We start from the raw sequence: 13,273 nt of genomic DNA on the forward strand, positions 1-13,273 counted from the left end.
CTCATGGTGCTACATTTCAATACAAAATCATACTTAGAATCATAGAATCAGAATGTGTTGGGTTGGAAGGGACCTTTAAAGGCCGTCTGGTCCAACCCCCCTGCAGTCAGCAGGGACATCTTCCACTAGATCAGGTTACTCAGAGCCTCATCCAGCCTGGCCTTGAATGTCTCCAGGGAGGGGGCCTCCACCACCTCTCTGGGCAACCTGGGCCAGTGTCTCACCACCCTCATTGTAAAGAACTTCTTCCTAATGTCTCATCTAAACCTGCCCTGCTCTAGTTTAAAACCATTGCCCCTTGTCCTGTCGCTACATGCCCTTGCAAACAGCCCCTCCCCAGCTTTCTTATAGGCCCCCTTCGGGTACTGGAAGGGGCTATAAGGTCTCCTGGAGCCTTCTCCAGGCTGAGAAATACTTGTAGAGATTCTTACAACTGTTCAATGGTGTGTTTAAAGACGGAAGTGGATTTATAATTGTTCATAATTGGACTGAAAATTGTGTTTGTTTTAAGTAAAGTTTTGAAGACCAGGGAGCTCTTGATTGAAATGAGTCACATTCCAATGTTCCAGGCTTTACTTGCCAGAAAGCACTATATTCAAAGCTGTGAATTGGTTGAGGTTTTTTGATAAGTTGCTTGTAAATTTAGGTAACTGCATACAATTTCAAGTGATAATTTGAAATTAAAATACATCTAAGCGAGAATATGAAGTTCTATACCACAATCCTGCCTTGTTTTACAATTTTTTTTGGTAGCATTTTCTTAGTGTCGTGACTCTTAATATTTTGTTTTCCCTGTTCTTCCCTTTTCAGTGCTTCTCTGCATTGGATTTTTCTTTTAAATTTTTTCTTCACATTATCTTTTCAGCATCTTCAGGTTTATGTGTTAGTCTGCCTGCTGTTTTGTTTCATTCTTTATGCTACTCAGTGCAAATGTGATTGCAGTTTTTGCTCCTGAATTACCTTTTCTAAGCACTTCAGAAATTCAAACGCTAGTACTTTGCTGATCATGAACACAAGGTAAAAAGGTAGGGATGACACAGAATGGAATGAGGGCAGGGAATATTTATGTCTGAATTTGACTGGTTTTGAAATTTCAGCTATGATGTCCCTGTTAATACTAGTTGAAGCAGTAGCCCTGGAGTGTGCATACTGCTTAAAACATCAGTGTTTAGTAATCCTATGCTTTTTAGAATGCTGCTTTTCTACTTCAGCTGTTTGTACTTTCTAGTAACAGTTAGCTCTGATAATTTGACTTTTTATACCAAAGAGCTTGCTTTCTGTTTGATTATCAGCAGTTTCCTTAGCCTTGCACTTTTGTGCTTAACAGCTTTGCTTAAAATTGCTTCCTTAAAATTAATTTGGAGGGCTGAAAATTGTGTCTCATTTAAAAAACAAAAAGAAAAAAGAAAAAAGATTTGGTTTATTACCAAGATCACAGTGAACAGAAAGTGCTGTAATTTCACTTGGTATATCTTTGCTTCTAGGTAAATGCCAAGCTACCTGTCGGCACACCAGACTACATGGCACCAGAAATGTTAACAGGGTTGAATGGGGATGGCAAAGCTTCCTATGGTCCGGAATGTGACTGGTGGTCCCTAGGAATCGTTGCGTATGAAATGATTTATGGAAGATCTCCGTTTGCTGAAGGGACTTCAGCAAAAACTTTCAATAACATCATGAACTTCCAGGTAGAGAGAACTCCTTCCATGTTCTTGAGTAAAAACTTGCTGTAACTAAAGATTGTTTTTACAGTTGAAAAAAAGAAGCTTATGAGTGTCTCTTGCTTTGTTATGTTCGGAAAATATTTAGAATATATACTTTATATTGTTTTTATATGTCTCTGTATTGTAGATATCGAGTTATTTTTTTGTAATGGGTGTCTAAAAATAATCTTCTGCAATGCATGAATTAAAAAAGATTTAGCTATCCATCTTCGGCAACTATAGTTGCAGCATTTCCAAAATAATCTAGAAAATGGATTGAAAGGATGAATTATGGATTGATAAAGTTTCTGAATCTTACTGAGTGTTTCTGGGTAGTAAAAACAAGGGCTAGCTATGAAGAGCTGCAGAAAGACTTGATATTTGAGGATACTGAGTGTCTGCATGATTAAAATGTCATGTGAAACTTAGTGTAAATAAATTTAAACCAATGCGTAGGAAGGGAAGAGTATCCCAACTTTACCCAGTGGTGGGCTCAAGAACAGTATCTTGATGTTATAATCTATGCAAATGTTAGTTTAGTTCTTAGTAACGTCCAAAAAGCAGCACATAGAATTGTAGGAGCCAGTAGGAAAGAAAAAGAAAAAAAAATAAATCATGTGTAGCTGGAAGCGACCAAAGAGTGGTTGCCTATTTTCTCTTCTAAGATGGGAATTAGGGGCATCAAATGAAAGTAGCCAGCAGTAACTACATTACAAACAAATAAGGACGCTCTATATAGCACATTCTCATGCTGGGGAGCTCTTTGCCACAAATTTGCAGCTGCTGAATGTTTATATGGGTTTAAGAAGTACCTAGAAAAATTCACAGAAGAAGAATCCATTGAGATCTGGCAAATACAAAGACATCATCCCTGGTTCAGAAAATCCTAAGCCAAAATCCTTGGAAGTTTGGGAGAATTTTCTGGGGAAGTTTTTTGTTTTACTCTTCCATTTGTGTATGCCATTGGCTGTTGTTCAGCATAAGATGGTGATCTGGGTCTGCCATTTATCTGATTGGGTATGGTTGTTCCTATGTTCTTATCTTGACTGTAGTAAATGCATCTAAAAGCCTATTTGGAAAAAATACACAATACTGTTATTTGTATGCTATAAATATTTATCCTTTGTGCCTGACACATCTCAGAATAATGAAACTGAACCTTACTGTTCTGGGATTGTTTCTCTACTGAGCAGAAATCCTTTTCTTTCTACTGCAGAGATTTCTGAAGTTCCCAGAGGACGTGAAAGTTAGTAGTGAATTTCTTGATCTGATCCAGAGCCTGCTTTGTGGGCAGAAGGAAAGGCTGGGTTATGAGGGACTCTGCTGCCATCCATTTTTTTCTAAAATTGACTGGAATAATATCCGTAACTGTAAGTAGAATAACAATGCATTTATAAACAGTTCCTGTTTCTTTGGGTAACATGAAAGTTTGTGTACAATGTGAGCATTTAATTGTGTTTGGTCTGAATAATTATTCATAATGAAACAGGATTGTGTCGTGGAGCAGACGTTTTTAACAAAACAATTCATTTTGGTTTCGGGTAGGATATGTTAAGATCTCGCAGGTGAAAATTGTGGGGTAAGATGAAGTTTAATACAATTCTATATGAATTTCTGATGCAATTGCCATATTACTGCGGGCACTAGACTGGAAAATCAAAATGGCCCTGTCCATGCCTTTCCTCAGATTAAAATGCATCGGTATGTTCTTGCTTGTGATACAGCTTCATTTAAGTTTGTTTGGATTTTTTCAGCTCCTGTAGGTGATAAAATATCAGCAGTCATAGGGGCATTGGAGTTCTTCCTCAAAGTTAATATGGCTAATATATGGTTAATTTTTTTGTCAAAAATCTGTTCATTCCACTAGGAATGGAATAAAATCAGTGAAACAGATAATTTCCTATACGGAAAATTGTTTATAATACTATGGAAGCCATGGAATTTAGTACTGAGGCACCAGCTCCGTGGCAAAAGCAAATATTTCACAGATCATCAATGATCTGTGTTTGAGTGCCTGACTTGTGTTGGATAGTATTTTAAATTATTTGGACTGTAAGATTATCTGGGCAAGGAACATGTCTGCCTTATATTCTTTATCAAATATGCTGTAAGAGCAATGATTGTGCTCCATTTTCCATGATAAATTGCTAAGCCAGTGCTGCTACTTTTGATGACTATCTCAGCACTTCAGCTGTCAGCTCCACAGAATGTTTACTCACATTTCTGTTGATTCATTAATTTTGAACTTGTGGAGCTGCTGTTGTGTTAAATTCCTTTGTTTCTGCCCTTTGAGAGCCATTGAGCCTTGAGTCTTTTTCATCATTTTAGCATATATTTGCCAGACTTCAGCTCACTCTGCCTTCTTTCCTTAGAACCCTGCGTAAGCCACCAGTTTCTGTTTCTGAAATTTTTGTATTGCGTTTGTATCGTATTATCTCAGATCTGGAAAAAAATGGCATGTAAGCATATGTTCTGGTGTTTCCTTGGCAATCGTCTGTCCAGTATTCACACAACTGCACAAGTTAATTGAGTGTTTTGCCATTTCATGTGACAATGGTGATACTGATGGACAAGCTGGTAGGCAGCCCTGATGTTGTTATAATGTTGAAATAATCATTTGGGATTTTAAAAATCCCATTTTTGTCTGCAGCTGGCCAGTGGATTGCATCATTCCTTGTAATATCTGGACTTACCTCCTGTGAAGATTCATGCAGTTTTGACCCCTGACTTCATTGGTATTTCTCATACTTCATAAAACCCCACTGTAACTAGCACAAAACACAGCAGTCGTCTTGCTTTTGGTAGCAGATTCAATGTATCGCCTATTGCTTTGCTCTCTGCAGTGGTTCTCCATTTGCTGGTTCATTCCGGGCAGTATCTCTGTCATTCTGTTCAAAACCCTTGTCGGGTTTGGCCCAGGATACGTAGAAGCTAAAGGTTTCTTTCTTATCTTGACCTCTGCTGATAGTGGTGTTTAACTGGAGCAATGTCAGCCTGAGAAAATGAGGAAACTAGTGAGTGCTGGAAGAGGTCACAGGATTTAGACTAAAGAATCTCACTCCCTCAAGTTAATCTGGTCAAAGATTTTGGAGGTATGGAATGGTGGACTCGATCTTAAAGGTCCTTTCCAACCTAAATGATTCTATGATGCTTTGATTGTTAAATCCTGTGTCAGCGCAGTCAGACTTTTCTCCAGGCTATAAAAGCAATGATGTTATTTCTATTTCAGACTGAGAAAGGTAGGGAAAAAATTGGTACCCTTGCCTTGCAGGTATTTAAATTATCATGCTGGGAACTCCAGGATAACCATTCTTAATGCAGTGATTTTGGCTAAGAATATGTCATTAAGGATTTTTTCAGTGTTATGTTTTGTTGTTATGGTAACCTATGAAACACTTGACTTTTCAGTAAACCCCTTCCCAAAAGTTAGTCACCTCTAAAAAAGCTCCCAACTTCCTTGGGTTTAAGTAGCATGTGACTGTAGAAGCAGCCCTTAAGTTACAGAAACAGAATCCAACCAGTAAACCTGAGGTCAGGTCTCAACTGGTAATTTTCCCCTTCTTTGGAGTATTATACTAAAACATATTTGTAGATTTTGCTGTCTGTATTTGTTGACTTCTGCTCTTGAATGACTTCTGAACCTTCTAAAAAAACCCAGCCCCAAACCAGATACCATCCCACTGCCCCAAACAAAAGAAAACAAACCAAAACTTTGGAAAGATTGTGTCGATTTATTTGACAGAATTTTCTGAAAATATTTTGGAATTTGTTCACCTAGAATAAACATATTTCTATGTGTGTTTCAGCTAAATGATCAGGATTTTAACTGTAAAGTTGATAACAGAACTATTTGAGTACTTGATAAGTATCTAAAATCAGAGGTAGAGAATGGAGGATGACATACTTGAGTTATCGGCAGCAAGGTTGCACTCTATATAATTTGGGGATTTTGTTAATCACTTTTTCTTACCTGAAACCCATAAATTACATTGGCTATTTACTTTAGAACCAAAAATCTGCCTGCTGAAGGCTAGCTGAGATGGTCGGAAGACTTTTATTGTCATCTAAGCAATATATCTGTATAGCATAAAGCATCTTTAATTTTAAGAATTATTTTGTAACTGCAGTTCAAGAGGTCTTGAAAAAGGAATGGCATATTTGGACTTGCATGAGGAAACTATATATATGAGAAGAAAAGAATTAATGTCTTGTGCAAACAGAAGAACTTAAGAAAGCGTTGAAGACTGATTTTTTTTTTTTTTTTTGAGACTGTCTTCTGCTATTAAACAGCCAGGAGCCCCAATCCCATTCTTCATAAGTTCAAGACTCTTTCTTATCCTTATGAACCCGAAGTTGTCATTCAGTATGTTAACTATAGTTAAACACTGTGATATTTCATTTAAATACTTGCCTTCAGAAAAATTTGTTGACTTGTTTCTCTAACTAAAGATCACTTTCATGTCAGCTTGAGGATCACTTTTATTAACAGAAATGTATGTGTTGGATCATTGCCTTGACAGAACAGAAAAGATGTTAAGATCGTGTTGTATAGATTGGTTAGAACTAGTATAATGCCTTTATTTAAAGTGGTCTTAGATAAAACATCCTTAAATTACCTCATTTGGACTTTCTGTTTTCTATTTTTCTTCCATAGCACTTTACTCAAATAGGCCTGTTAAAGCCTGAGGAAGAGTAATGCCTAACCTACTTAAAAAGGCTGCGTGGATGCTTTTCCTCAGAAAGTGTATATATAGATCACCTTGTAGATCAAGAACAGACACATTTTTATTCTTAAGAAATGTTCTGTATTTCCTTTAAATTTCCTATTTCAGTTAAGTCTTTCACTGTCCCAGGGGAAATGCAGTATCTCTTTTCTGAATTTGCATGAAAATATTTTGAAAGGATGAAAAGACCCGATTAAGGCAATGTTCCTTGAACTAATCATAAATACGCATACTAGTGCAGATTTTTTTTTTTTAAAAGCTTCTTTCCATAAGAGACATTTTACCTAATCTTAATGATGAACTGGTTAAAGTACTGCAGTGTATGTGTGGTGGGTTTGGTTTTTGGTTTTTTTTTCTTTTTTTTTAAACTTAGCAACCTACAACACCCCCTTTTCCTCTGAAAGTCATTCTTTGGAACAGATGGAAGAGGGTTACATCCTTCCACAAGTGGGGAGGTATCTAGGCAAGCAATTGGCTTTTTTAAAACATGCCGTTCTCTACAAGATACTTTAAATGGTAAACAGAACATGTACGTTCGTTTGTAACATATCGGAGGCCAAAAAAGAGGTCTTTATACCCAACCGGTTTGTACGAGTAGAAGCATCGGGTTTACTGTCTTTTTGAGTAATAGTTTTGCCTCCCCTTTGGGTGAGCCTGAAAAAAGTGCAAATTTTTCACCTTGTCAGATGCGATGGCATGGTTTGAACATTTAGTTCTCAGAGGCTTAGCTTGACCTCTACTAAAGGATTCTTCCATTTAAAGAAGCAACCGATAAGCACATCAATGTATTTGCATTCACCAGTCTTCATCTTGTTCTGAAAATACTATAGTTGTGTGACAGGCCTCTGATTTTAAACAAGAAATAATAATTTAACTAGAGATTATGTCACTATGTGGCCCTCATTTGAGAACAAAATCGCTCATCAGTTTTAGCTTGTTTTTACGAGACTACTCCGTTTATTCTGTAGATATTTTGGACATCAGACAAAGGACTCCTTAGTCTTAGCAGTAAGGGACTATGAAGAAGCTACCAAATAATTAACAAAATCAGACAGAGTTGTTCTAGCCTTTTTTTTTTTTTCTTAAAGATATTCCCTCATACTCCTAAGTGAGCTTTTCTCCAGTCTTCTGCAACTTCTGAAGAAGTTCTGCTTCTCATTTTCAGTCACGGTTGACAGTTCAGAACTACTTAACATCTAGAGGTGTTTCTGTTGAATGACTGTTCTAAGTTTTCTATGTAGTTGCTACTATTTCTTGATACAAATGTTGTAACAAGGTTATACCGCAAAGTTGCAGGGTTTTTGGACTGTTAGTCATTAATTTTTAGTGAAAGCAAAATACAGGGCAAATGATTTTTTTCATTCTTTATTTAATCTAGTGTTCACAATTTCTCTTCTGCGTTCACATCTTTTATTAAACAGTAGAGGAAACCGTAGTGTAAAACACTGTGCTCTTTAAACTAGTTTTCCACCAGCCCCAAAGGTTTGCTTGGTCTCTCATTCAGTTTTACCTTTTTGTATCCATTGTTCCCCTATTGAGTCCTTTTCATCTTTTTATGTGCGTGCTGATCTTAGGCATATTTAAATTCTGTTTTCTTTTAAGCATGTGGTTTGACTAGGAATTGTTATTGTTGGTAAGAAGAAAGAGTTTCTTTTTAATTGCAAGGGCTTGAAGATGACTCTTAAAATCTTCTTAGCTAATTTCTGGTGAGGAGTAAGGCACTAGATCTCTTCCTAAGCTGAAGCTATCTGTCAGACTCTGAGGTGTATATAATGGGGTTGTTATTTCATTATAAAAAGGCAGCTATGTTGGTTTTTGCTACCTCTTTAAGAAAGATTCTAGACTTCCACAGACGAAGTGAATAGTTTGCTGTTTTCTCTGTTACTTCACCTCATAGACTGTATCTGCCTTCAAAGACAATGTTAAAAACCCCGCAGCCACCCCTTCCTGTAAGAGGACGGGCAAAGTTCTTTCAGCAGAGGTCCTAAATGAAAAAATGTTAATTCCTGAACTTCTCTTCCTCTGCTATGAATTAACTGTAACTTCAGGCTTATATTTGCATTACAGATGATATACTTACAAACTGTTTTCTGTTGCTTCTCTGGTTTTAATCATTAAAAGCATAAGAAAGAGTAGCTGGACATTATCCTGACATTAAGAATTTTTAAAATAATACATCTCTGAATCAACAATCTGTATTCCAAAATTATGTTTACAGTACATAAATGTCAGCATTACATTGGATCTAAATTTATATTATAACCAATAAAATAACAGAAATTAATAAATGCATGATATTGACAGAAAATTTAAATGTTCTGGAGCCAGTAAGTAAAACTGCTTACTACAGAACCTTTTTAATTTGTGTATTTTCCCCATTTATCTCATTCTAATGTACTTGGAACTCCTGTACGTGAGCAGCATCCTAGCTGCTTCATGGAATTTCTCCTCACTGCCCTGCTGGGGACCAGCGTCAGAACGGCTCCTTGGGGAGCTGCTAACAAAGCCTGCATGGGTAGTTGGAATTTCACGGTGTATATAGGCAGATTTTTTTATATTGGGGGTGGGGTGGGGAGGGGGGACGACGCTATTAATGCTGGTCCGGTGGGTAGTTTAAGCGTACGTTTTCCTAGAGAATGAAGAGTTAAAAAGCGGGCTGTGAAAGGCTTTGGCAACCTAGAGGGAGCTAGCAAGCTCCAGCCGTGACTCATTCTGCCTGTGTCAGTCAGATAAGCATCAGCATCTGTCACGAATACAGGCAGGTAGGGTTAAACTCTGAGCATGCAGGGAGCCAGGAGCAGGGAGCCTGCACTGCAGGGGTTGGGATGTTTGTTCCCGGTTCTTCAGTTCTCATCAGCCCTTCAGCTACAGGAGATCTATACTGGATCCATGGTAACGGTTTTAGCACACTACACTTCCATCGGCTTGTGACAATGGGCTATGTTCTAGTTGCTGACTGAAGAGCCGTCTCCTTTATAGAGCAAAAAAGAGATTAGTAGTTTTGCAGTGAGTGAAGACCTGAGTAATGAAATAAATAAATAAATAAAACTCTTAAAAACCAGGATTTAATGAGGTAGGAATGGCACAGCAGGCTTTTGCATTCATTCCTTTCGCACACGTAGCCAAGCCAGCAGGTAGCTCGGGTGCTGCACATCATTGAGAAGAACTTGTTCTTTTGTTCTCTTGGTTAATTAAACTGAAGCAAACACGAGAGAATCAGCCGAAATTAAACAACTGCTTAACAAGTTAAGTGGTACCAATTTAGAAATTATAGTAAGAAATACATTGTAATTCCTGCTATTTATACCTCTCTTCAGAGCTGATTGTATCAGAGCCAGACTGCAGTGGTGTCCCAACAAGAGTTTCAGATCTTTAGCAAGCTCTTTTAGAGAAATAAAATCTTTCTGATATTTCTTCCCTTCCTAAAGACCAATTAGCCTTCTAGTAGCTATAGTTTATTAGAATCTTCCAGGAGAAAGACCGGTTTGCGGTTGACTAGAAGCCCATGCAGGGAAGATTCTTCGTAGCATTCAAGGGTAGATATATCCCTTAGCTGACTAGCAAAGGATCAGGCTACATTCTCATGTAGTGTCACTAATTGGATAGGTTGGAGACATTTTCTTTTTCCAGATCAAACCGAACTGAATTACTTTTAGCTATATTACAGTAATAATTTTCTTAGCCTGGTGCTTTGATTTGATTCAATGTATAAGTTTGAAAAAAAAAAAACCCTAACCTGAAAAAAAACACACACCAAAACCAACAATCCCAAATCCCCAACCTAAAAGCCAGGTTAGTCAGTGAGGGAGACGTTCTGCCTGCAGAGTGGTAGCCATGTTGGTAGCTTAAGGGTTAATCTCTTGTTGCTGTAATACGATTTGAGAGCAGCAGCTCAGTCTGCTTGTGTTAGCAAGATTAAAAGCAGGAGCTGCAGTGCCATTGCAAGCACTGAATGAGTGAGACTGTTGCAGAGTGAACTGTAGCTGAATTTTGTCTTTTCTTCTTGCTTTTTTCACCAGCTCCTCCCCCCTTCGTTCCTACTCTCAAGTCTGATGATGACACCTCAAATTTTGATGAACCAGAGAAGAATTCGCGGGTTTTACCTTCTACGTGCCAGTTGAACCCAGCAGGCTTCTCCGGCGAAGATTTGCCATTTGTGGGGTTTTCATTCATCAAGGCATTAGGGATCCTCAGATCAGAGTAAGTAGGAATTATTGCTTAGGTGGATAGGACCATTGGAAAAATGCAAAGGTTTGTTACAGTGAGGATGGTGTGTGGGGAAAAGCTGTTTTAACTGGCCTGTACTTTGCTTTAGGGAAGCTGCCAGATTCTGGCTTTATCTGTTGCTGCTGTGGCTTGTGCATGTCCTACCGTTCTGTGATTATTTCTGGGATGAGGGGGAGGAAAGGGAATGAAATGACCTTTTCTAAAACAGTTATTGTTAAAATTGTTGTTCAGATACTTTGAATTAGTTGTTAGTGTTAACCAGAGAGCAGTAGGTGATTGCATTTCTGGTATTGCAGATCCCTGATTGAAGGATAATACTAAGGAGTTCAGAGATGGAAAAAGAGGGGGGGTGTTATTTTATTGGGTCAGAGAGTGGGCACCAAGTGCTGGGGATGTGTAAGGCTGAATCGATGATCCACAGAAATGGAGCTCCACTAATCTGGGAATGTGCAGTGATGGGTCAGTGAACAAGAGAAGGAGCTTCAGGACGGCTGACTGTGTGCTGTTGGGTCAAGTTAAATATGAAGACTGGACATTGCTGTGTTGTGTGTTAAGAAGCTGGAGATTCAGATGAAGTATGCAGGGTATGTGTTTGTGGAGGGAGGTAAAAATCTAGAAAAAATGGTTTTCAATTGAAAGAAAGAAAGAGAATGGAGTCGGTGAAAAAGCAGCATATAAATAGTATGGTATAAACCATTTGGTGTGGTGGGTGGTTAGTTTCTCAATAGCTCTGTCATCAGAAAGTATTAGTGCAGTACGTTAAGTTGAGAAGTCCTTACCTCAGTATCATGAGGCCTCTCAGGAATGCAATGGCTTTAGCTGGGTTACTGACTCAATGCACTAAGGCGCTGTGTTTTCATGTCAACCATCGTTCGTTGCTGCTAGTGAGTTCCCTTAAGGGACTTCGTTGTCAATCTGTCTAATTGTTTTCTTTTTTTTTTTTTTTTTGTCATATTGGTTGTGATAATTGCTCTGCGGTAAGCGTGTAACCAAATCTGGTGATTCTCTTGACATCTTTGATCTTGCCCACACCGTAAATCAAGGTTATGTGATGGTTGTGCCAGTAATAAAAAGGGAATCTTTGATTGTCCCTCCTCAGCTGAGTTGCTTTTATGACAAAAGAGGAAGGAAGGGAGAGGACATAGCAACCAAAAAAGTATTATTTTGGTGAAATGATCTAATATTATTAGCAGAATTAGAAAAATGGAATGTTATATCTGTAGATACCTGGGGTTAAAATCTATCTTGATTTAGAAGTGAAATAACTTACGGTGTTATCTTTTCTGCCTGGGGAACTGCAATCTGTCTGTCAAGGCTACATGATCATTCATGTAACAGTCAGAAGAGGCTCAACAGTGACCATAGGTGGATGGTAAAAATGTAAATGTAATTGGGGCCCAGGACTGGAACTGAAGAGGAGCGTGAGGTAAAGTCTCAGGAGCAGTGGTGTAACTGTGCAGGAGGTTGAAGGCTGAAAAGTAACATTCATATAGCAGATGGATTGATATGCTTTCTTTGTGGAGGTAGTTATTGAAGTTATATTTGAATTTTGGTAATAGGTGAGAAGGGATACGGCAAATAGAGGTTAATGTGCTCTGGAGAAATTTTGAATGAAGTAAAATTTCTGCTTGATGTGGCCTGTTTCATCCTGAGCTGGAACAGAAAGACATTATGTACTTACATTAAAATTATTTGGGGGAAAATTAAGTAGATCTTAGTGGTTTCCTTTTTTGAATGAGAACTCGATAAATGCACTTCGATATTTTTAGCAGTAAATACTTGCATTTTGTTCTAAGAAGGGGATTTAAATATCGCAAAGAGTGCGGAGACTTGAAAATATCTGTATTTAAATAATGCAGTGACTAGTTTATTCTCAATATCGCTGCAACACTGGGTCATAAAGATAACTTCTTACGTATGAAATACTGTGTGGCGCATGTTTTAACTTGAGGAAATAAAGTACTGTTTCGGTCCACAGTAGCTTGAATATCAAATTCTAGATGGAGAAGAGAACAGTAAATGGGGGGGTAGGCTTATCTGTTGTGAATCTTGGGATGTCTCCTCTGGAACGTCCTAGATACTCAAGTTTATCAGTCCAGAATTTTTCTTCTTAAAATCTTTCCTCCGAAAGTCTAACCCTTACGGTTGCTAAGTGATGCAGATCTGTTTTCCTGTGTCTGCAGCATGAGAGCTCTAATGCCTCTAGTGCTGCTCACAGTTAGGCCAGGCAACTGCAGAGTGCCATTAACATAGTCCTTGAAACTTTCATTGCTTTTTAATTTGAGGGCTTCAAGCTCTGAAATTAGGGTTATACTCTTGCCCTTGTTCAGTGGTCAGTAAGAAGCCATAGCTGAGCTAGGAATTTCAAATTCTTTGGAGAAAGAACAGTTCAAAAAATTGCACAGAAGAAGGATAAAAGAAGTTCTCTTTTCCATTCTTCTCTTTCTCCCAACCACTTAGGTTTAGAAGGATTCACCTAAGTCACTTAGACCTGTTGCCAGAAATTATATAGCCGGTGTGTTGTTTAGAAGGGTCCACTGAATGAAAATGTTCTGTATGTTGCCCCATATCATGGGAAGTTTTGGGAAGCATTTGTGACCCTGTAACACATGTGAGATC

At 38.2% G+C, this 13,273-nt stretch overlaps 1 protein-coding gene across 2 annotated transcripts in view; it reads left to right on the plus strand.

The window, feature by feature from the left end:
- Positions 1-13,273, plus strand: part of CIT (citron rho-interacting serine/threonine kinase) — a 141,098-nt gene that overhangs the window by 75,231 nt on the left and 52,594 nt on the right. For both annotated transcript variants that reach the window (XM_054219220.1, XM_054219219.1), the window contains 3 exons: positions 1,485-1,688; positions 2,920-3,073; positions 10,447-10,627. In XM_054219220.1, coding sequence (XP_054075195.1) covers positions 1,485-1,688; positions 2,920-3,073; positions 10,447-10,627 — 539 coding nt within the window. The remainder of the gene's footprint in view (positions 1-1,484; positions 1,689-2,919; positions 3,074-10,446; positions 10,628-13,273) is intronic.

The sequence above is a fragment of the Rissa tridactyla genome, chromosome 13 (genome assembly GCF_028500815.1).
Source record: "Rissa tridactyla isolate bRisTri1 chromosome 13, bRisTri1.patW.cur.20221130, whole genome shotgun sequence".
NCBI classification, from domain to species: Eukaryota; Metazoa; Chordata; class Aves; order Charadriiformes; family Laridae; genus Rissa; species Rissa tridactyla.